The following is a 22,696-nucleotide window of genomic DNA, read 5'->3' as shown; positions in this document are numbered from 1 at the left end:
TGGTATTTTTTTACGAGTCAAGAAAAATTGGTCCCTTTCAATACCTAACTGTCAGGCATATGCGCGACATCGGATGCGCGAACGACTTGAGCGCGAACAAATTTTCTAGCAGTTTGGCGCCGTCGCTCGACGAGTTCGTATGCATTGTGCCTCTTTCGTGACATGTTCACGAATGAAAGTGTGCACAATCACGCGTAAAACTTCTTATTCTCTTCCTATTTATTTGCGCGCACAGTCATTGTCTTGGAAATGTTTTCATACTCTACGTGACAGCAGAAAGTGTATTTCGTTCACAAGTTCCACATTCTTTCGTGTTTTAAACGAACGTGCGTTTTTACGTTGTTTCGGTTAGTTTCACATAATACGGAATTTGACATAAATAGTTTGAAATTCACGCGAGAAACGTAATGAATACATCGTGGACTGTCTACCGAAATACCAGCGCACTTGTTGTTATCAGGCAATAACAAACAAAATTTTGTCAATTTCACCGCATCCAAACAAACGTCAATCGAGTATCAAAAAAGAGTATGACTGAACTCTGTTAACAGAAAAGATGTTTATCAGTTTAACGTGTCGGGTTTCGTTTCGTCTCGCAATACAATTTCAATTTTTGTGATGATCGTTGTTCAAGGAACACGAACGTTGAATTACGATCGATACAAGCGAGACGATCGGGCTATAATCGCGAGTACGGAGTACATAATAGTAAAATAATAGCGTGTATTTCGGCAACCCAGTGACCACTGCAGGGGGGGGGGCGGAGGGCGAAAGCGATCGAGCATCGCGTGCATCGTGTTCGCTTTGGTCGCGAGAATCGATCGCTAAGTTCAGCGAGAGCGAGACCGAGAGCAGGGACGAGCACACGTTGTTGAGAGGATGTTTGAGTGGACGTGCACGCGAGACACGCGGAACAACGCAACCGGCTTTTCCCTTTATTTCAGGGGCGCGGTTTCATTCGCGATTTAAGGATTTAAAGACTCGCGATTCCTTTAACCCCTTCCTTTTTATCAGTTCGAGCACGTGTTCACCGGCACGTGGCTCCCAAGAAAATGTGAAATGCTTCACAGCATCATAGTCCGGCATTTGTCAACGATTCTCCGGCGAAACAAACATTACGTTGCTTCGTGAGGTGAGTATTACTAATATTATTAGTATTACAATTCTTGTCATTGTTTATGCCGTATTAATTACGGATATTTTGATAATATGTATTAGTCTCGTTCATTGGTTACACTCGAATTGACGTGTGCTGGCTGGTCAGGGTCATTTCTGCAGCCGCAATTGAGGAAGATTGAGATTAAGAAGCTCGGTCATGTCGAATTACAGAGCATCCGAAGGGTACCACAAGGCACGAAAGATGTTTCCCTTCTCCGCCTTTAAAATAACCAATTGACTCTTATTTTTATCAAATCAGACTTGGCAATTGTTTAGCTTAGGTATAGTATACAATATTTTTGATACGTATGTCTGTCTCGTGCTCGTCCGGAAGAGCTTGTTCATTAACGAGTTATCTCTCAGTTATGTTCAGTTGTCAAAAATGATATATTTTCTCTAATAGAATTTTGCTTTCAATAAAACTGACTGAAAATTGATTGGGTACACATTTGGTATTGTCGAATAAGACTCGGATGGCGCGTGTGGTCATCGTTTGTCGTTTCTACGTATTGAAAGCACGAATCCGCGAGTCGGATGATTTTCGAAGGCATATTTCTCGAAAAAGCAGCTTTACGGGAACAAATTTTATTCTAGACTACCAATATTCTTTTTTGCTCGTAAATGACCACGATTCGAGCATTAACGGAACCATTAACGGCTAGGAAAGATTGTGCATGGCATCGAGAGTTTGTTTGTAAACGGCAACGAGCGTTCTCGTGAATCGAGCTGGAAACCGAAACGATAAGGTTACTATATTTAACGAGTGCCGAATCCATGCGATAACCAGATAAAAAAACATACGACGGGAGGGCAGTTTGTCGATCGTTGGACTTATTTGCGAGCGATGCTTCCAAAACGAAAACAAGCATTGAAGCTCGATCGACGAACCTTTCCAATGTCCGGCCTCTCGGTAAAGTAATCGTTGAAAACAGACGAGTTTCGAGACGGATTCTTTTTATTCTTACACTTTTGCGGATTTAGTCCTTTCTTTTTCCGCGTACACCCGTCAATATACAGCGACTTATAACGACGTATCCGTTGATACATACGTCGAATATTCCACGAAAATCACGCTATGTAGTGCGAGTCGAACGCAAATACGAAGATTTTTTATGTAACACTGTATGTGTTTCCGGGAAAACTAAATTCTCTTCATTTTATATCGCCTGTGTTACGGCCGAATTATATTTTCCGACACACCCCGTATAAGGGTTGGTCGTTCGCACAAAATGGCCAGACCGCACGAGTTCTTCGATAAGTTTCATGATCGTAACTAAGTTGGATGAAACGCGAGGAAAGATACTTTTCTCGATCAAAAGTTCGACACACATGTATCAAACAAGTTTATTTGTTTCAGTTTATTACTACGTAGGCGCGCATCCCGCATTCGGTGAAAATATTCTTACCATTTGTGGTCGTTCGGGAAAGATAATCGAAAAAATTTTCAATTTAGATATTATCTTCATTGAATTTCAATGACGAATTTTTAGAAATGCGTTCAAGAGTTTTATCAACGACGTTCAACGGTAACGTAAACTACACGACAGTTAATTCTTGTGAAATTCGCGGACACGATGAACAGTCGAAATTCAGCGAAACGTTCGACGTTCTATTCGACGCGACATGACAGTTTAACCGTAGAATTTGCTTTGCTAATGGTGATTCTGCGACAGCTACAAATGTACTGCATTACTTTGAATTTTCGCTAGAAGAGGGACAGGTGAGGAGAAGGGGGATGAGGAAGGCCGCAATTTGCGGCCGATCGTGCCAGGCGCCATTTTGATTCGCCTCTTTACAGGAAATTACCAGGCCTGTTTGAATTTGCTCTTCCCGTGATACGCGGGACTCCATCGCAAATGTAATTTTCCCCAGGTGTTGCCGGTCAAAAGAACATTAGTCTCGGTCTATTTAGATTTTAAGCTGTTTCGCTTTTCGTTATCCGCTACGGTTAGCCCGGTTGTGTTTAGGGGTCAGTCGATTATTCCGTTGAGCCGAGGACGTAGAAGGAACGTGATATGATTTACGGATTACAATAGCATATAAAATCGGGAATCGTAAATCTTAACGTGTTTCTATGTACTTCCTATAGAAACCATAAATCAGAGCTCTTCGCACAGGGGAGTTAACACGTTTAAATAATTGAACGTGGATGGTACTCCGGATCCCTTTTAGCTACCACATTTATATCGTTTAGAATTCGTTAAAGAAATTATTTCAGGGGTCTAGAAGAAAGGGAAAAAAGTTCTATTGGGAAATATCCGAACATGTGGGTCCCTTTAAAGGAAATCTCGAATTTACGATCGAGTCGTTGGTCTACGAACGAGGCATTGCGACGTTATACAAATGTTGCTGTCGAGACTGTCGGGTTTAAATTGCACGAGTCTGAAACCTGAAAGCCTAAAGATTAACGATTTTCTATGGACTCGGTTACTTACACAGTTACTATACATACGATCGTTAGAAAATAAAAATATCATCACGTGCTATTTGTGTCGTCCTAATTTTCTCTGTCGAATAATCAAGTCAACGAGTAACGGGATTTTCATAAAAACTGTTCATATTCGTTTTACTTTCGTAGATGCCAGCATAGCCGAGAAATGGAGACGCTTTACACGGGAGCGATCCACGGGTTTTCCCAAACGAACGGCGGGCTCGCTAATGGAATTTCAACGGGAATCGCCAGCTCGTTCGATCAGGACGGCGTTTTGAGTCTCATCGTCGTCCTCGGCGGAAGCCTGTCCCTGGTAGCGCTGGTCTTCGCCTTCATTACCTACAGGTAAGTGGAGACAAGTCCATTAGCTTGGGGTAATAAACGCGCGGATACGACCCGACGCGACGGTTCTTCGTCTTAAATAGTCTTAAGGATCGAGGATTAAGTACTCGAGGCGAGGAGGGCAATCGCGATCGATTAGGTTCACCGTCTATTCGCGCGTACCACTCCTTCTCTATCCACTCGTTCGCTTATAATTACCATGGCGAACCCGCGATCGAAGTCGACGAACGGCCGATTAAACGGTAGATCGAGGCTCGATGGTAAACGCTAAACACCCATCTGCGCTCCGATTGTTCAAGTTTCTTTCTGTTCTGTCGGAGGCTTGATCGTCGACGGTTGTGTGTATGTGTACACCGAAAATCAGCTCACCCGTATTAAACGCTCTCGGTTTCGTATACATATAATAGCGGGAATACGATGGGCCGATCCGAGCAGGAATTTTCTTATCCCTTTAAACGGATCGCCGCATATATTGGATCCTATGGAATTTAATATTTGACGTTCTAGTCGCCGAGAGAGGAAAACAGAGGGGAAAACAGAGGGTATCGGACGCGTTATCGGACGTTTATCGATTCAATTTCAGGGCCAATTCGATCGGATCGAAATTTAATCGATCGATTCGCCTTCTGTTTCTCGTTTGGTTTTATTGGCCGGCGTCCGCGATCGGAATTCGTGGATTCGTGAATTTCGTGAAATAATACCAACCGGTTCCATCTAAAGTACGCACATATGTATACAAGTTACGCGCGAAACCTGGCGAGCTTCGTGCCACTGGATACTTTAATCCTTTTATCCATATGTGTATCTAGGTATATCCTGTCCACACTCATGGCGAACGAATAAATCATGTTTACTTAACCAATCGAAATAATACCGAATTCACCGCGCGATCGTTTATTTCAGTATTTCCATCCGTATCTACCGTTAACATTTCACGCCCGAGTAAATCAGTTTAGCCAGTGATATCTTTTTCCGTAAATTTCAAAATGGAACCAGGGAGGGAACACGAGCGTGAATTGGAAAGAAAGAGTTTTCCGTACCGCGGCTCGATCTATTTTCCTTTGCCCCCTTCGAGACCAACGGAACTTTGCGTCTTATTTTCGAAACTCGTCGCGTGTAGATATTGTACGTACGAAATGCAATAAGTTATTACTTTCCGATCAGTTTAACGTTCGTTCTGATACAAAACTCTTGGTGATATTCCCCGGTAAGAATGCTGGAACGGGTAGAAACTTTCTAACGGCGTACGCTCCTGCGGAAATTGGAGGGAAATGAGAAAGCATGGCTTCCTTCTTTCTTCGTTCGCATTGGTCATCGTTATTCGCTTGGCTTCTTAGCGTGAAATACAACTAGAAATTCAGAAGGAAGCATATCCCGATGTCGACAAAAGTAAGAGTAATTGTCACGCATATGGAGAGAAGAATCATAAATGTATCGCTCATAGTGGCGACTATGTTGAGTAGTACTTACCTTTGGATAGAGGTAAGAGTTACTCCAACAACATGTGCAATTTTAATAACCTATATAGCTTAATAAAGAAGTTATGCCCACTTTTGCATCAGTTTCGGTATAGCCCTCGTATCCACCGATGACTAGGACAATAACTTTATAATAATTTTATAATAATTATCATTCTAAAACTTTTGAGTTTCTCAATAGAAATAATACCGATCCCCTTTCTCGAGCACGTCGAAGCAAGGCCCACTCGTTTTTTAGCCGGAATGCTCTTCCCATTTTTCTCGGATGACGGTTCGTAATGCCGTAACGAATAGTTTCCGTTTCCGCTCTAATGCCGGGGTAATTTTTAACGCGGCTTACCACTCACGACGGATGGATACGACCACATTTATTTACGCGGGAAACGACGGACATTAGTTCCAGGATGGAACGATCCGCGGCCGCAAAGATTGCAATTTTCAAAAACTCCATCGGAAAATAGGTCGTGTTCTATTCTTAGGTCGTGAAAGTTGCTCGATTTAACGAGGAAAAGAATATCGCCTGCAGGATATTAAAAGTCGTAGGCGTATTATAAACGCGGTCGAAGTTTCTCGCGAATTTCAATCTAAATCGCTTTTTGATCCAATTACCCGACAGGAAAGTCATTTATCCCGAAGTGCAGCGCGAAAGATGCCCTTCACCTTTTATTAGCCGCCCGGTTTTTTGCCAAGGGTCTGCAGGATAGAGTCATCCATGGAATGCCAAGGATGAGAGAGACGTTCCTTCCTGATACCTCGTAGAGGCTGTATTAAAGCTTTCATTAGGAGTTTTCTGTAAGGCGGCGGATGCACGCGGATACGCTGTTACTAAAGGCAATTAACTTTTTTTCAGGGAGGGAAAAAATGAAGTGTAGTAGACGAAAGCTAACACAGCTGGGGTAGGAAAAAAGTGGAGGCGAGACCCGCGGTTTTGGGATTCATTTTGGAATTTCACACGGGAAATTGACGAAGCTTCGTAAAGTGGGCACGTAATGACGGTGAATTGGCCTTGTCGCGAATGAACCGTGGGGATTTCGTTGAATGTCGAGCAAATTCGCGGTGGACCGCGACACCGTTTCGATATTTATCGTTTCACCGTTATCGGGACAGAGTCGTTCGTTTCGCTGGACATTTCCCGGGACGTATCAATCGCGAACGAAAAGCTACGAAAGGCTCGCGTAACGAGAAAAACAATCGACGAAAGCAAACGCGTGGTCAATCAGAAGGGAGGAACAATTGCGAGTTAATAAGTTTTCCTCGCTACGTTATCGCGTGCCATCGAACGCGCGATCGTTGCTCGAAATTCTATGGAGCCTATTGTTTGGATCTTATTTGTTATTGTACCGCTTCGGGAGGAAAATAATCGAACATGTTTAGGCGAGATCCTGTGCGAAAGCAATTCTTGCGTTTCCTTCTCCCCGAAGTAACGTACACTTTTCATTCAAGTAACTCGTTCGTAATTACGTAAATCGCGGGCATCAAAAGTTTTTCTCGAAACCGCTTGAAACTTTCGACGTCCACAATTTCTCTGATACGGGGATGAAAGACGTTATAGCGTTTTCCGTGCTACTTGTAAATAACACGGTTGCGCCGAATGTTTCACGCGTTTTCTGTAAATTGCGTGTCGTCAGAAACGTCTGAAACGAAACAATTTGCTTAAACGCAGTAAACGAAAGACACGACAGTCACGGCGCGTAGTCTGACGTCCCCTAAAAAAAAAAACACCCTTAGTTTTTATCGTTAGCTGAACATGTGATATTTATCTTTCCCTTGGCAGTGTCCCAACATCTCCAGGTCAGTCGCGACCGTTGTCGACCCTGCCGAAGTACATATTGTACTCATATCCACTGGCTGTTTACACATTTTTATTACCTTTATGTCCTTCGCGTACGATTTGAGTAACGTTTCCTTAGTTTGGTGGCAGTCTTTAACGCGAACACATCTAGTCGACGAAGAATAGGCCTAGAATATTTTTACAGCATTAGTTTCATTTATTTATTATACTACGTTTTAGTTCAGTTTAAGTTAGTTTATCCAGTGTTTATTCTGTGTGTGGTTTCCCTTGTGGAGTGCAGGTGTTACAAATCACTTTTTTGGCTACGAGGTAAAGGTGTATTTGTTTTAGGCGACGTCAGTGTACGTACTGGTATTGTCGTGCCCTACGTTTACCGGTTGTACGCAAATTGCCTGGTTCCAGGCGTTTCTGGCTCGAATTTGTAACCGTTACTAACTTGAAAACGATGTTTCCAACACGATTTCGTCATTCTTGATTTTCTTCTTAATTTTAGAAGTAAAATAACCCCCTAATTTTGCCGATACAAGTAGCCGGACACCCTCTGGATGGAGGGACTTTGATCGTCTGCATTTCAGGATTTTTTACGGATCGTATAAAGTAGCGTAGCGGCACGATCGAATTTCGTGGAATACGGAAGCGAACAAGGGCGTCGGTAAAATTCCGTGTGGGAATTTTATAGAAGTTTGGCTGCCGTTAAGCGAGCACGCCGGAACTGGCGGGGCCGTGTAGTTTCAGCGTCGCTTCGAGATAGCTCGTGCTCGCCGATTTTAACGTAAAGAAATTTCTGACAAGCGTGAGTAATGGATATACACGTAGGCAGCCGTAACTTTCCACACTGTTACGGTAATCTATCATGAATAATATAATTGACTAATGGCATGATCAAGCGCGTAACTGAAATTTCGGGAACCTCGGGGGAAAACTTCTTATCGTTGGCGAAGTGTCGAGTGAACTTTCCAGCGAGGAACGATCGGTTTTCGTCCACGTCTTATCCCGTAGATGTTCTTAATTAATACTCGGTCGACACGTGCCGTGAGGCACTCGAGCCTGTAGTTAGAATCTGAAAAGGAGGATTAATTATGTCTCCTTTGTCGCGTTTCGCATTCCGTGAAGAGTGCATACAGGCGTGTCGCGTATAATAAAGCAACGTTAATCAAGAGCCGATGTTGCTCGATTACTATTATTCGCGCTCCCACCTGAAGATAATTAGGACTGGTCGAACGAGGCTGATAATCTGCCAAATTTCCAAACGAATGCTCGCATAATTTATATCTGCGTATTATTCCGCGTGGCCGGCCCCGCCCTAATCCTCTTCATTGCCCGTTCAGCCGCCACATTCGATGCCAGCACACGCTAATTTTCTTCTATTCGCCTCCGTAAAACGCAATCGATTCGAGTCGGAATGCAAAAAGCACGCTTTAATTTAGTCATCTTACAATTACATCAGTGTTTCCCAACGTGGTGCGTATACCTCACCGAGGGAGAATTTCAATGTTTTAAGGAGCAATTAATGATTGGCATTCGCAACCTCATCGACAATAGTTTTACCTATCTACCTTTTTTATTTGGAGCAGCATGTTAATGTTAAACTTTGTCAGAACTTTGTTTACTATTATGCTAGGGGGACATCGAGATCTTTGAAACGTTGAGATGGGGAATCATCCAGAAACATTGTGCTAGACGTTTGTTAATTCGCGGACCGACCGATGCATCGTGAGAATGATTGAAAAACGCCATGCGTCACCTGCAAGATCAAGCAACGTATCCACCGTCGTGTGCCTACATACACGCGCTTGGATCCGTCTCGAAGGAATAAAAAAGAATCGAGCTGAGCTTCATGTAAAGCGAGGATCGCGTCCGGATTATGTTTGGATTACGTTTCAATTAGTTCAGCGCAAGACGAGGGCACAAGAGCCACCACGTAGGATGTGGGTCGTCGTGTTAGCTGGATTATTTTAAAGTCGAAAGAAAAAGCGTTCCGGTGTGTTACTTGAAAACCCGGCCCGACGCCTGAACAAAAATGGAGTCCGAGTTAAGTGTACTTTATCACGCTGCATACGTCATAAAAATCTGGAACGCGGTCCGCGGTCAAGCCGGGCGTAAAAAGAAGTCTCCGAGTCGGTCGGTGGGTCCTTCATCTTCGAAATCGTCGTCGGCATTGCTTTTCTTCCTCTCCGTACGTCTATTTCTTTTTCACTTGTATTTGGGTGAAGTTACGTCTTAAGTTTTTACCGCGTTGCACCGTCGCAAAACATTGTTATAATAATCCCGGACGCGAACGGTTCTGGCGCGAGGTAATGAAAGATTTAAACGGATTATAACGTTGAACCTGCAAAATTATATAGGACGGTAATACTTTCTCCCGTCGAAATGAATCTTACACGTGAAATTCTGTGAGATAACTGCCGGTAACCAGATTGATTGGAATTATACACGCTGACAGTTCGTGCTGGTTGCAGCTTATTCGAAGTTCTACATATAACTGAATAACGTTTACAGACTTGCGTCCACTCGTTTGTCAATGGTCTACTAGTTTACTGTATTATCGTTCCCACCGATTATACCTGAATTTCCTCCTGGATCGTTACGTGTAGCGGTGTGAGCCACAGGTTTATACGTATTGGATTCGCATTTGGAATACCGTGTAAGCCCGTCCACTGTCTAATCGAAGCGATGCAAATCAGCGGTGTGTGCCGTGTAACAATAATACGGTTTCAAATTTTCCCAGAATCCTTGATAATTGTTGAACTTTTTTCGATGGAGAACGTATTAAATAAAAAATTTCGGTAATCGTTACCTAGGATAGAGCGAATCGAGAGAGAGAGAGAGAGAGAGAGAGAGAGAGAATGGCCTGCAATTAAGTGCATTCTGTAGCGTGCTAGGTGGGTGAGAAGGGGTAAATAGTGAGGGTCGTTTAACTTGATTTTCGCGTTATCTTTAACGAGGTTAAAGTCGCTGTGACGTTCTATGGTCCGGCCAGTATCGTTACGCTCACCGTTACATCCGATAGATATCTGTTTCGTGTCTGAGCTTCGGAAAATTCGATTTCTTTTCTCGGGAGTATGTTTACCGGAATCCAATACCAGTATAACTTGTATCGTCGGCCGTGTCTCGTCTATCCTCTCCCTGTAAATAACGCAGGATTCAGCATCGCGTTTATGAAATTTTTCTGTTTTCGTTTTGACGGGCGGGAAACGCTCTGAAATTTCGCGATGTATCGATCGGAAAAAAAAGGGAAAAGCCCCCGCCCGATAACAGACGAGTGCGCACTTGATTCCGTTTTTCGAAGCGCGGCGTTTACAGTATCGTGTAATTATTCACCGTAACCGAATTATCGGAGCTGTCATATGCACGATTTAATTGGCTCGATGATCGATTTCGCGAGCCCTCAGTGCCGATTAGTACGTTACATAATTTTACTCTGTTTCCGTTTCCGTGATGTTGCAGCGTTATGAAACGTCGCGTACCAATCCCTCCCGATCTATATTAGTTACGCGATTAATGCAGCCACGGCGAAATTAACGCGTCCCCCTCTGTCATCTATCTCCTATTGATTCCACGATCCGTTGGTATTCCGAACAAATATCTGGATGTATCGTGGCGCGTCGCATTCGCCCCCCAGGATCGATCGTCTCTCGATGTCCGTTGCGGAAGTCGAGCAATGTTTGGCTGCACGCGAGCACACGATTAGATAAGAATTTGTCTTATCATTTTCTGCATTTTTCTTCTCGAATTTTTTCCGTCTTGCACTGTAGCGGTAACTCATCCTGGTTCGATGAATGTTTCGGTCATGGTAACGAGACAGCGTGTACACTTTTCAGCCTATTTTCTATTTGCAACTTTCTTATAAAACAAAACGATCAGCCTTTGATCGAAAAGTACGATAATTCTTAGAATATTAGTGTCGATCAACGTTACGTCTTTAACAACCAGAAGATTTCTGTAATTTTTTTCTTGGGTAATATTACATGGCAAGAACGGAAATGGTAACGGTCATTTTTTCGTGGAGAACGTTATGCGAAGAAAGTATAGGAAATTCCAGTATCAACTTTCTCTCGTGGCTCTCACAGTATCTTACTTTATACAGTAGGCAGACGGGAGAGCGAGCCGCACTGAAAAGGGTTATAACCGTGCGACTTTCGGCGCGCCTGCGAGAGCAAATACTCGGCACCGGTATGACGATTCATCGGAGTATACTCCGAGTATCTCTGGAGAAAAGCCGAGAGCTACTTAGAACTATGGAGCGCGAGACGCGTTTTAATCCGATCTAGTAAGCCGTCCCGGAACCACCTTGTTCCTCGAATCGCTTAATAAAGCTCCAACTCTCGTCCGAAATCGTCCGGAAGATCGTCGAAACTTGTAATTACATTTTCATCCGCGTTCCTTCGTTATTTAATTACACATTTCGTTCATTTTCGCTAGTCGACTATTGGAGAAATACGTCGTCACTGGTCGAAAAGTTCGACCTTTTTCTTTCTCTTGTCCTCTTCACTTCCGTCGTTTCTCAGTGTTTTAATTGGATCAATATCACCGATTACATTTCATTGTATTCGGAAGGTGTGTCATGCCTCCACGGTTCGAGACAATTCTTCCGTGCGCATCATAGACTCTAGCTAACGAAGAAATTACGACCACGCCGCGAGCGTAGTTAATTAAGGGCAAGATTTCATGGCTGGAGTGAGAACGTAGGTCGCGAACGTGCTACGCGACCTTCCAGTCACGGACAATAACTGGAAATTATGGTTATTATATTCGTATATACAGGGTGGGGCAATAACTATGTCCACTTTCAATATTACCGTTATTTGTAATAATATAAAAAAATGTTGTATACAAAACTTACACGGTATAGAGGGGGGCATATTGCGACACAAACATTTTCTGCGTGGGTGAAGGCATAGAGGAGATTTCAAGGTATCTCTATTTTTTTTAATGGAACGCTATGTTTTGTTGATCGCGATGTGATAGCCGGTGTTGAGACGACTTCAGCGAGCTATCATTGAAGATCATTACTATCGAACGATATGCACACTTTACACGAAGTAGATTGGGGACTTTAGTTATTTTTTTTTTGTTTTCACCAATGCAGAAAATGTTTGTGTCACAATATGCCCCCCTCTATACCGTGTAAGTTTTGTATACATATAATATTTTTTCATATTATTACTAATAACGGCAATATTCAAAGTGGATATATTTATTGCCCCACCTTGTATATGCGGGGAGGACAGGTATAGCCGTCTCCGACGAGAATTGGTCTGTGCCCGCCAGCTCGTAATACATACACATACATAAATATTACTGGACTAGGCCGCAGCCGCTGTCCCAACTGCAAACTCAATTCGCGTGATAGCTGTCCAAACGAAAATACGAGACGGCCAGAGATTACTTCGCCGAGAGACTTTCGTCCGCGAGATTAAAGCTTCTTCGCCGGGAAGTTATTCGAAAACGTAGCGTCGCGAGAGCATGAAGACCCTACGATCGGCTTACCACACGAGTGTCTGACCAATGACGGACCAACACTACTCGGTTACTCGGCTCTCACGTAAACCACACGGCCAGGAGACCGCCAAATCGTTTTCCGATATCATCGATCACTGCTTTTTATTAATTTCTTACGCGCGGTTCATTCTCCGTTACGGCCGTGTGTTTTTATAAATGGGGAAAGAAATAAATGTATCTACGGAAATGAAACGTCAACGGGATAGCCGGACAGTATCGAATGTCGAAGAAAGATAATAGAATAAAAGGTTGATTCTGCTCGAAATAACTTTTCCGAATTTGACGTTTCGTTTTCCCAATTTTTGTTACTTTTTGTCTTGCAGCTGTACGAGGACATTCCAAAGAATATTAAGAAAATATATTGTTTTCCCATTTCTTCTGACGTTCTTTGCTCTATTTTGAGGCGTTATCTCTGTTTGAACTTTCCATTTCGGAAATTACCTTATCACGCGCGCGTTTTCATCTTGCTAGTCACGCGAAACTCGTAACGTGTAATTAATACACCGAAGCAACTGCTACGTTACGGTAAGTTAGCGTTTATTTCGAAATGTAAATCAGGAAATGAACGCGTCGCGGTACCATCGCCAACCAGGTAGCTACCTAGCTACCATTAGCTGCGTTCGCGAAATGGTCTTTGAGGGGAACGTCGTTTCGTTTGCAGAAAATGAAAATACCTGCACGTCCTTTGCTGGCTCTTTCGAACTACCGACTGGTGTATGGTTTTTAGTCCTTTTTCGTCATCGGAAGACATTACTTATGGAGCTTTAATTTCGTCCCTTTTCGCTGAAAGTCTCACATTTCTTCTTTTTCTACGATGCGTCTTCTACTTAGCAAATTGATACCACGACGCATTCTTCCTTTCAATTTTACTATTCGTGGTAATCGATAAGGTTCGAAATTCCAGCTCATTCATTTTAAAAAACACGCATTTCGTTAACGCCATTTTGCGGCTTATAATTTCCACGCGTCTCGCTTTAATTCGAAATTCATTGCTGCGATAGTGTGTGACGAATCAATGAGCGGACGGCGTCGATAAAACTGACCGACGTGTGACCGCGCGCGTCAGCGAACGGTCAAAGTTATCGATGCGGGAGGGCGTATCGCGTGCTTTGAAATTTGTTGGGTCCACCGGCGCGTATTATCGTTTCCACGTTATAGTTTGAAATTTCAACGTCGTGCGAAATGAATAATTAAACTCCGCGGGAAGACAGGATTGCGAGGCATGTACCGCATAACAATAGCGCGACAGACATTGCGGATACGCATTCTAATACAATACCCAGGGAATTTCTATCTGGACTTAATTCGATCGATTAAATTCCGGTCGATTCGCTTAGGTCAGACGTCGACGTGGATTCTGTCGATCGACGACACAAACCCACAGGTTTTCAGACAACTTACGAACGGAACGCAAAGAAATTTGCATCGGTGGATTCACGGTAGAACTTTCGTTCCCCTTAACCGCAGTCGCTTCGATCTCTCCAAAGTGCCAAGTGAATAGTCGGCAGAGGAAATGGTAGAGACAAAACGACACGAACGTTACGTGTTATTACAAAAATAGAATCGCAGTGGTCTGTTGCGTTATCCTTTTTTGGAATTTTCGCTCTCGAACGACCGTAGCGTTGGCACGAGAAAATTGCCCGCGGTACCAGCGGCAGCATCGCAATGAAACTAAACTCGTATTAGGTTCGGGTTAGCACCGAGTCGACGTTAGCAGCCAATTTCTCTGTCCCCGTATTCGAAATGTTGCAACGGAGAAGGGTAATAACAGATTCGTTCGAAGAGGCACTTTCTCATTTTCTGCTCTCTTAATGCGCGTCTATCGTTTACTTATCCCCTTTCTTCCTTCCTTTCCGTCCTTAAACCCTTAATTCTCTTGGCGGTCGGATGCCGTGCACTTTGGTTGCTTCCGCGCGAAGCCGCGAGAGGCAAAAGAGAGAAGGAGGTAGTAATGGCTTTAAAAACCTCGAGGGGAAGGATCCAGGGATCTCAGCTATCTTCTCCGGTTGGCGCAGCTTCGCGATTTTTGTTCCTGAATAAAGTAAGAGGCTTACCAGGGAAGAGCCTCGGCTCCATTCAATCATACACCCGGGATTTTAACGATCCCCTCGAAGCCACGGAGATTGAACCTTAAGAACGCGATATTCTGTTACGTAGGCATTCCATACGTACTCACGCGGCTGCGTTTTTCCCTCAAGGGTCCCCTGTCGATGAAATCATTCTTATTAATGTCACGTCGCGTGTAAAGTATGAATATGGAAAAGTACGCGGCGAGAGTATTAAACGTAAAAGTCTCGTCGCTAAAAGGATCGTGAAAAGAATACGAACGCGTTGCCAGGCTTACGAGGTACCCGGCGATTCAAGTTCGGCAAAGTGATCAGACTCGGTTGTAAAAGTTTCTTGAAATGTTCCGTTTGTAGTCGCGTGAAAACGTGAGTCGCGTCGAACAGTTATAGGTGGTATATCGGAACTGAAAATGAAAATGGGTAAATTAGCGAGAGGAAAGCTATCTCGCCGCGACGGTTATCGTAGTTAGGTAAACGGAATCCGTTAGCAGGCAAGTTTCTTGGCTCAAATAACTCGGATATACGCCAAATCTCGGGGTCTAATCCCGGTTTCGCTCGAGCAAAATCCGGGTCTTTAGTAGTCGTTTCGTTGACACGTTTGGGGTTTCATAGTGTGTACTTCCTACTGTTTCGGAATCCTGCGATCCATCTACGATTCGTTTATCTAGTAAGCTTTCGTTTACGTACGGTGTCCATTATTTCGACGGATTTGGTTCCCTCCCATTGACTTCTCGACCACAGTTTCAATTTCGTTTTGCACGTACGTTGCATTTCCTCGAAAGATCCAGAGGTTCGGTTTCCGGCTGGAAAGTCAGCGGAATCCAGTTTTTCGCGAGTGCTTCGAAGAAAAATGGAACGAATTGGGGTCGAGGTGTGTATGTTTTCGACGGAGGATGATTTTTCGGGCGGAGGTCCTTTTCCGCGATCTAAAGTAGGATGGATCACGGGGACATTTTTCACGAGGTTTTCATGTCGATCGTTCTCATCGGTTCGTTTATCCGTCGGAGGTTAACGCGGCGAGTCAGCCGCGCGGCTCTTCTCGGTTTGCTCTTCGTAAACTTTACCTACGCTGTTCATTCCTCTAATGGACTTGGAGCTCTCCCGTCGTTGGCTCAAAAACCACTTTATCTTCTTGTTATTGTTTTCCTCCGTCCGGTGGCCGTCTATTCCTGGCTCCTCGATCCCACGACGACCATACCAGCAAACATCGTTTCGAGTCGAAGCGAAATCGTGGCACGAAATTGAACGCGATTCCGTCGAGTTAGCTGTTCTGCCAAGCATCGAATACGCCGGTTTAAAGCGCTCGTTGAGGAAGCATCGAATCGCCGTATCGCTGCCTATAGGCGTAGTACGATTTATTCCGGCGAATTGACTCGTTAACGCGAATCGAAGAGTTTACGATCGGTTTATCGAGTATTCTAACGTCGAGAAATAACCTCTTTCGACGGGGTTCGCTCTCATTAACCGATCGATCCCTGGCGTCGCGTTTAAATGCTTCCCGTGACGCTGGAAAAGCGAGTATCGTGGTCGTGTTTCATTATATTTCACGCATTCCGTTTAGCCGAATTGCAGAACTCGTCTAACGAATTTAGCCGCGTTCAACTATCACCGTTCAAACTGTGACAGCTACGTTATCGTTTCAAGAGATTCCTAGACACGCTTTTTACACGTTCTTCGTTCAGATGCGCGTGAAATCGCGCCACGGAAGTCGTCGACATATGAGCGGTTTCGTATATTTAGTGGAATAAGTCTGCCGTACTGTTCCGTTGCAAGAGAGTCTGTACTCGAATTTTCCGTGAAATGTAGTTAGTTAGTAGATCGGCACCTTAATTCCGCAAATATACGGCATAATAAAATATTTCAGTTGACGAAGCATCACGTAAAGGAACGTGAACGGATGAACGTAAAATACATTCGTTAATAATAATTTCCCAGCGGTAGCGGTCTAATGGAGTATAATTAGAGCCAAGGCGGATGGTCGTTACAGCGTGCAGACTGAAATATCGTACTCTTTATGTAACGATGTTGCGTTGATTCGCGAAGCATCTTCTGAAAATGACACAATTCTCGATTTACTTAAAAAGAAATAATCGTTTTTATCCTGAATTGAAATTTGTAACGCAACGAATGTAACGAAACTAATCGGATTTCATGCTGTGTGTGTATTCGAAGGGGATTAGTGTCCACGCTATTGATATTACCGCGGAAAAATCGGTTTTATTTTGGCGAGTCTTTTTGAAAACCAGAGGGAAGGTGGTTTAAGCGCATCTTTGAAAGCGAATGACGACGACGACGACGGGGGCGGGTTCACGGTTGGTTCGTTTCGCGAGATCTTGTACCAGTAAGCAGCTTAGGAGCCCTTTCTCTCGCACGTTCCAGCCTTTATTCGGAATTCATCTTCGTCATCCTCTTAATATCGGGCCGTCCAGGATATTAGACGCGCGTAGTCGTTTTAATATCGTCGCGAGAAATTATGCAGAGCCGGCAACGCGTTCACCCGACAGCTTTGTTCACGGGCTGCCTTTCATTCTCCCATAATTAAGCAGCAGCTCGATTTAATGATAACATTACACGCGGGCCAACGCACGTACCATACCGAGAACCAGTTGTACCCTTTCCAGTGAAACGTTAAAATTCCCCAAAAAATCATGCAGAATATTGCTTCCAGCGGATACGTGAATTTTGAGAGCGACGAGACACGCGACATGTTCTTTTTCTTTTTCGCTTTGGACTATTCTTTCCCGGTGTATGCGTAAGCAACACGCCAAATCCCTGCCCTTATCTTCGTTTCTTTTTCGCAGACGAGCTCGTAAAATTATACTTATCTATAGTGCTCTTATCTGGAACGTATGCTAACCGTGCGAGATGCTGACTTTTCCCACGAGGAGTCGGCCAGATAAAACGAAAATAATCGAGACACAGAGAGCAAAACTTTTCCAGAGTTTTACTATTTTTCCGTAAGTTTCGGCTCGATCGATTACCCCCGGTGAAACGTCGTTGTTCTTTCACGAAGAAGACGAAGGTTTATCGTTTCTCGGAAATGCCGTGGTTCTTCTATCGGAAGAAAGAATAAAGTGGGCGGTCGAAACTGGCATCGAGCGCGGGCGAAACGTCAGTTGCACCCGTTGTTTAAGAGGCGAAGCGTCGGTCCACAGCAATTGGAAGGGAATCAGCCGTGGGAACGCGCACGCGGAGAAAAAATGGAATTTCGACGTCGGTCGATAAGCTGTCGGAGAGTTTGATGGATCGAGTAAGCGTGCCCTGAACGGTTGGGTAACCGTCGTTGACGTATACAAAGAGATCCCGAAGAATGGCGCGGGTCGTGGTCTTGGGTGTCGCCGATAAAATCGGTAATCCGCGATCGAGTGTCCGCGCGCTGCGTTCGCGACGAAACTGATCGAATCGGCGAGACTAACGGTAAAATCGGCAAGCAGAAGCGTTAAAAGCCTCGAGAATTTCGACACCTTTGATTTCCCACAGGAGTACCAAACTTGCGATTGACTTCTCATCGATTCTACTCTCTCTCTCTCGCTTTCTCTGTCTTTCTCTGTCTCTCTGTCGTCTCTCTATTGCTTCGCTCGTTCGCTCAGATGTATCGCGTGTGTAGGCCAGTGGTTCTTGATCGCTTTGACGTCGAAGACCCGTCGAGCTCGATTCCTTGCGGTATTTATCACAATTCCGCGATAAATCGACCGAGTCTGCTCGGTCGATCGCACTGGAATCGCTCGAGTTCCCTTCTCTTTGATCCTTTGCCACCGCAGAAGCAAATTTTCTGTTGCCCTTAGTTTTGCTATCGTATACAAACACCGTTTTTTCCTTCCGTTTGATATCTATCTTGTTGGTCCCTTTCCTTCTTGGTTCAGAGCGATTCCCGTATCAATCGCGCGACTCGGAGTAGCTTTTGTAACGCGAGAACCGTTTAATGGAGGGATATACAGTTTCCCCGTGGAAGAACCACTGAGCGTTGATGGCGCCGTTGCATCCTGGGAACACTTTGTACGGTTCATAAAGTGTCTACCGATTGAATTAGGCCCTTCGCATCGGTGTCTCGATGAAAACGGCCTTTGAGGGACTAGCCCGACGTGTATGCACCAGCTATCGGGTCTGTGTCCTCTCGATCTATTTTTCTCCGGTGACACAAGCTCCTTCTTCGTGGAACGGAGAAACGTTTTGTTGTTATCTATTTTTTCTCCGAAAATTTCCAGCTTTTTTACGACCACCCACGTCAGCTTTTTAGGTTACTGCGTGAATCGCGTTTCACGTTGGGAATTTCGAAAGTCCGATACTGATAATAATATCTCCTTGTATTTTCCGTCGATCTTCCCCAGAGGCTTTCCAAAAATATAACGTCATGATCAAATTTTCAGTCGTACAAATACCTTCGAGTTACAGTTAACTTATCACAATTTTAAAGATTTCAACGGGACATCGTTGTTATCCCGTGTACCCATAGTCTGAAATTAATAACCGACGTCGATGCTTCCGTGCTCGCCAAAGAATACATTTCTCGCGACGTAATAAAAGACAGGAAGCGGAAGAAATAGAAGGGGATGTTCGTTTGGTATCGGCGACAGCTTGAGGCAAGATTTAACGAAAAGACGAGGCGTGGTTGAACCGCGAAATATGAGGAGGAGGATGTGACAAGAAGTTGTCCAAACACGGTGTTTCTTCGGCAGTATCGGTCACGCACCCGAATCGCCCGCAGATATTGGAATTGCAGCGAGTTCAGGACACTCGAGGCTAAGGACACTTTTCCCGTTGACGAATTTTTCAGGAAAAAACAATAATCTTATCCTGGGGTGACGATCGGTTCTAATCAAGAAGAGTCCTGACGTCATTTCGATTGCGCTCCTCGAGCAAACAACGCGACGTCTTGTTGGGGCGAACTATTGTTGTAAAAAGTATTGCGATATAGCCGTAGGAAGTATATTTTATGACGGTGGTCAATCTTTTACACGCGGTTCTCCTGTTGCTTCGATTCAAGGGACCATTCCCGATACGTCTTCTCGGTCGAGTGCTTTCCCCGGCAAGAAGCTTCGCAATTTCACCGCGAAAATTAGCTGGCTGGTGCATATATGCACCTATCAGGGAAAATGCACGGGCACGAAAACCGCATTGCGTACCTATTCGAAATGGGATGTAAGATTGCACACTCTCGGGCAACCTTTCGCCGTAACCGTGCGCCTCTTCTAACAAAACCATTCAAAACGCCTCGAGATATTTCAATAGTTTCCGCGGTTCTATCTCTTTCGTGACCTCTTCGGCCCATTCATCGCGTTTCGGCTCTAAAAGTCTCGAGCGCTGGATCGGATCCGATAACTTTCAACCCATGATTTTCATGTCGATTCGATCTTCAAATTATACCTACGTATCGACGAAAGAGAACGAACTGAACCCTACCAAATATGGAGTTGTACGATATTAATGGAAAAGTCCTTTCGTTGTTTCGACATCTTTGTACAGTTTTACTTCATTGGCGCGTAGAATGGTTTGCGACGATGCATCGTGAAAAAAACCGCGTGTGAATAGTTGAACTTCTCGATGTGAAAACCGCGCGATTGATGGAATATAGCGCGCGGTTTTCGGAATATTCCGGCGAAAAATGGAAATTTTCTGCATCCGATGTTCGAATCGCTTGCCGGACGTAACCAACGTTTCCATTCCGACCGCGATTTTAAGAGACGAATGGGATTGCTTTTACGATGTTCCGTCGACGCGACGCGTCGTTCCGTGAACACGCCGCCTTTATTACATCCGTTTCAATGAAAAAAGTTTCAAGTAAATCCCGACCGTCCAGTCTCATTTTTCGTGTATTCGGCATGCAAAAAATAATAAAAACGATTACGCAAACGTTTGTTCTATTTGACCCGGTTTCCTGGTTACAGTACGGTTTCTTGCGTCGAACGAGAATTGTCCGCAACGTACACATGTACCTCTGAAATTTGCATAACCCGGTATTTGCGTACGGTTAAATCGAATCGATTACAGTTCCCGGAAAATAGTCGGTCGCGTGTCCAGAAAAAAAAGTCCTGAAATTTTCACGAATTCACCGGCTCTGAAAGAGGAATCGATTTTCGAGGCGATTCTCGCGCTTTGCGATGGGTTTCGCGTTTCGAGTTTTGCTCGTGTGTACGGAACGCAACTGAACGATAGTCGTACGTATTCGCTTGGAGCGAGAGTGTAAAAGGGACAGATATTCACGTACATACATGTGTATACATCGATACACGTGACACTCGGTCGGTTGTCTCGCGTCTAATTTGCATAATGCCCTCCGTGTCGTGTCTACGAGTGCCTGCCGGGCGGCGCGGCATCAGCTTCGTGCATGCGACAGGTGCCCTATCACGCCACGCAACTCGGAAATTTCATTTTCGTAACTCGCGAGGAACGAACGGCAACCCATCACGGCGATACTTTGCTCGGTCCCTTGTTCAACAGCTGTACACACTATTCGTTTCCATTACCGGAATGTGATTCCTTGTGATTTACAATTTTGCTGGTATTTTTCTAAAAGTTCTTGTTTCTCGACGCGACACGAACAACGAAGGAGAGTCGGGCGACGAGCCCTTTCTCAATACCGTATGTCTATAAACGAATTATGAGCCGTTTGGTACAATAATGTGAGCCGAATGGACCGTAATGCGATGTTATTCAGAAGCGACGGAACCAACGGACCTCAAGCAGTGTTCTCGCAACACGCGACATCGCAGAAATTCGATATGAATTCGGGCACTTTTGGCAAGAGAAAAACAGCCGTGTCGAGGTTACGAATTTGAACGCGTCGCGATAACGACCATAGAGACGTCGCGTGACGAATTGGTCCGGTGTCCAACAACTCCGGAGTCTCAATCGATTCAAGGTCAAGGATACGTTATTCTCATTTTTCATCGATCTTTCGTTTCGCGCGATAAACATCGCGCGGAGGGAGAAGTTGCCGCCACCGACTCGTGTTTTCCTGGCCATCGCGGCGGGAACTTCTGCCAGAAGAGAAGGGAGGAGGATAGTTTGGTCGGAACGGTATTCGAAATCGAGGCCACGATCCGCTGCGGGTTTCTCGTAAATCCGTAGACTTCTACGGTTCCCTTGTAATTTCGCATAATTTTCAAGTTCGGCTTCGACCTCGTTAGACGCGTTGAATATCAAGGCGAACTTGGATTGATTGTACATATCGGATTATCGAATACGCGTCCGCGGCTGTGGGACACTCTCTCGCGCGTAAGCAGATTTACTTTTAATTTCCCGCAATTCCGTCGCACCGCTGCACGTAATCCTCGGGTTCGTTCGATTTATTAAGCGCATTTAAACGAAAGCGTTTTACGAAGCGTCGTCCGTGGAAAAAATCCCGCAAGCCCTCGATTAACTTCGTGATTTTCATTTCCGATGGATGGGAGCAGAAATACGATTGCAATTTTAAACCCGGCATTCTGGATGGCTGGACGCGAACATGTATGGGAAGAAAGTGGATAAGGTAAAACCGGTGTCGACGTTACCTGTGTCTGGAACACGCGAACGTTGAAACAGACCGGGCAGCGTAGCGCAGCGGTTTCGCTTCGCGCGACATCCATTCGCGTTTCTTCGAGGATGCTCGAAATCGTAAGTCCGCCTGAAATTTCTCGGGACGTTAATGAGAGCGGAAGAACATCGTCGGGGGTCGTCTAAGAGGATATTTACGACGCGCTCTCTGCCGAGGACAGATCTCATTTTTCACGAGGCTCTCTCGTTAAAAGTCTGCGCTCGACTTAGGTGCTATTTAGGACGGCATATTTCAGCTTCGTTAATGATTATTCGCGCGTGTATACCTACATTCACGTGTATACCCCTGCATAAAACTTGGCGGGGCGTGATACGCCTTCGTTATGGAAATCCCCGCAAGATAATGGTCGGCCGGGTAAATTTACGCTTCTCGCCCCCCCCCCCTCCCACTCCC

At 44.8% G+C, this 22,696-nt stretch overlaps 1 protein-coding gene across 1 annotated transcript in view; it reads left to right on the top strand.

The window, feature by feature from the left end:
- The first annotated feature begins 3,755 nt into the window (after nt 1–3,755).
- The window catches only part of LOC107186911 (adhesion G protein-coupled receptor L4-like), a 52,132-nt gene continuing 33,191 nt past the window's right edge, over nt 3,756–22,696 (top strand). Inside the window, exon 1 of the mRNA XM_015574874.1 lies at nt 3,756–3,934. Within this exon, the coding sequence (XP_015430360.1) occupies nt 3,756–3,934 (179 nt within the window). The remainder of the gene's footprint in view (nt 3,935–22,696) is intronic.

This window comes from Dufourea novaeangliae, unplaced genomic scaffold, assembly GCF_001272555.1.
Source record: "Dufourea novaeangliae isolate 0120121106 unplaced genomic scaffold, ASM127255v1 scaffold81, whole genome shotgun sequence".
In the NCBI taxonomy this organism is placed as follows: Eukaryota; Metazoa; Arthropoda; class Insecta; order Hymenoptera; family Halictidae; genus Dufourea; species Dufourea novaeangliae.
This window is presented reverse-complemented; position numbering and strand designations above follow the sequence as displayed.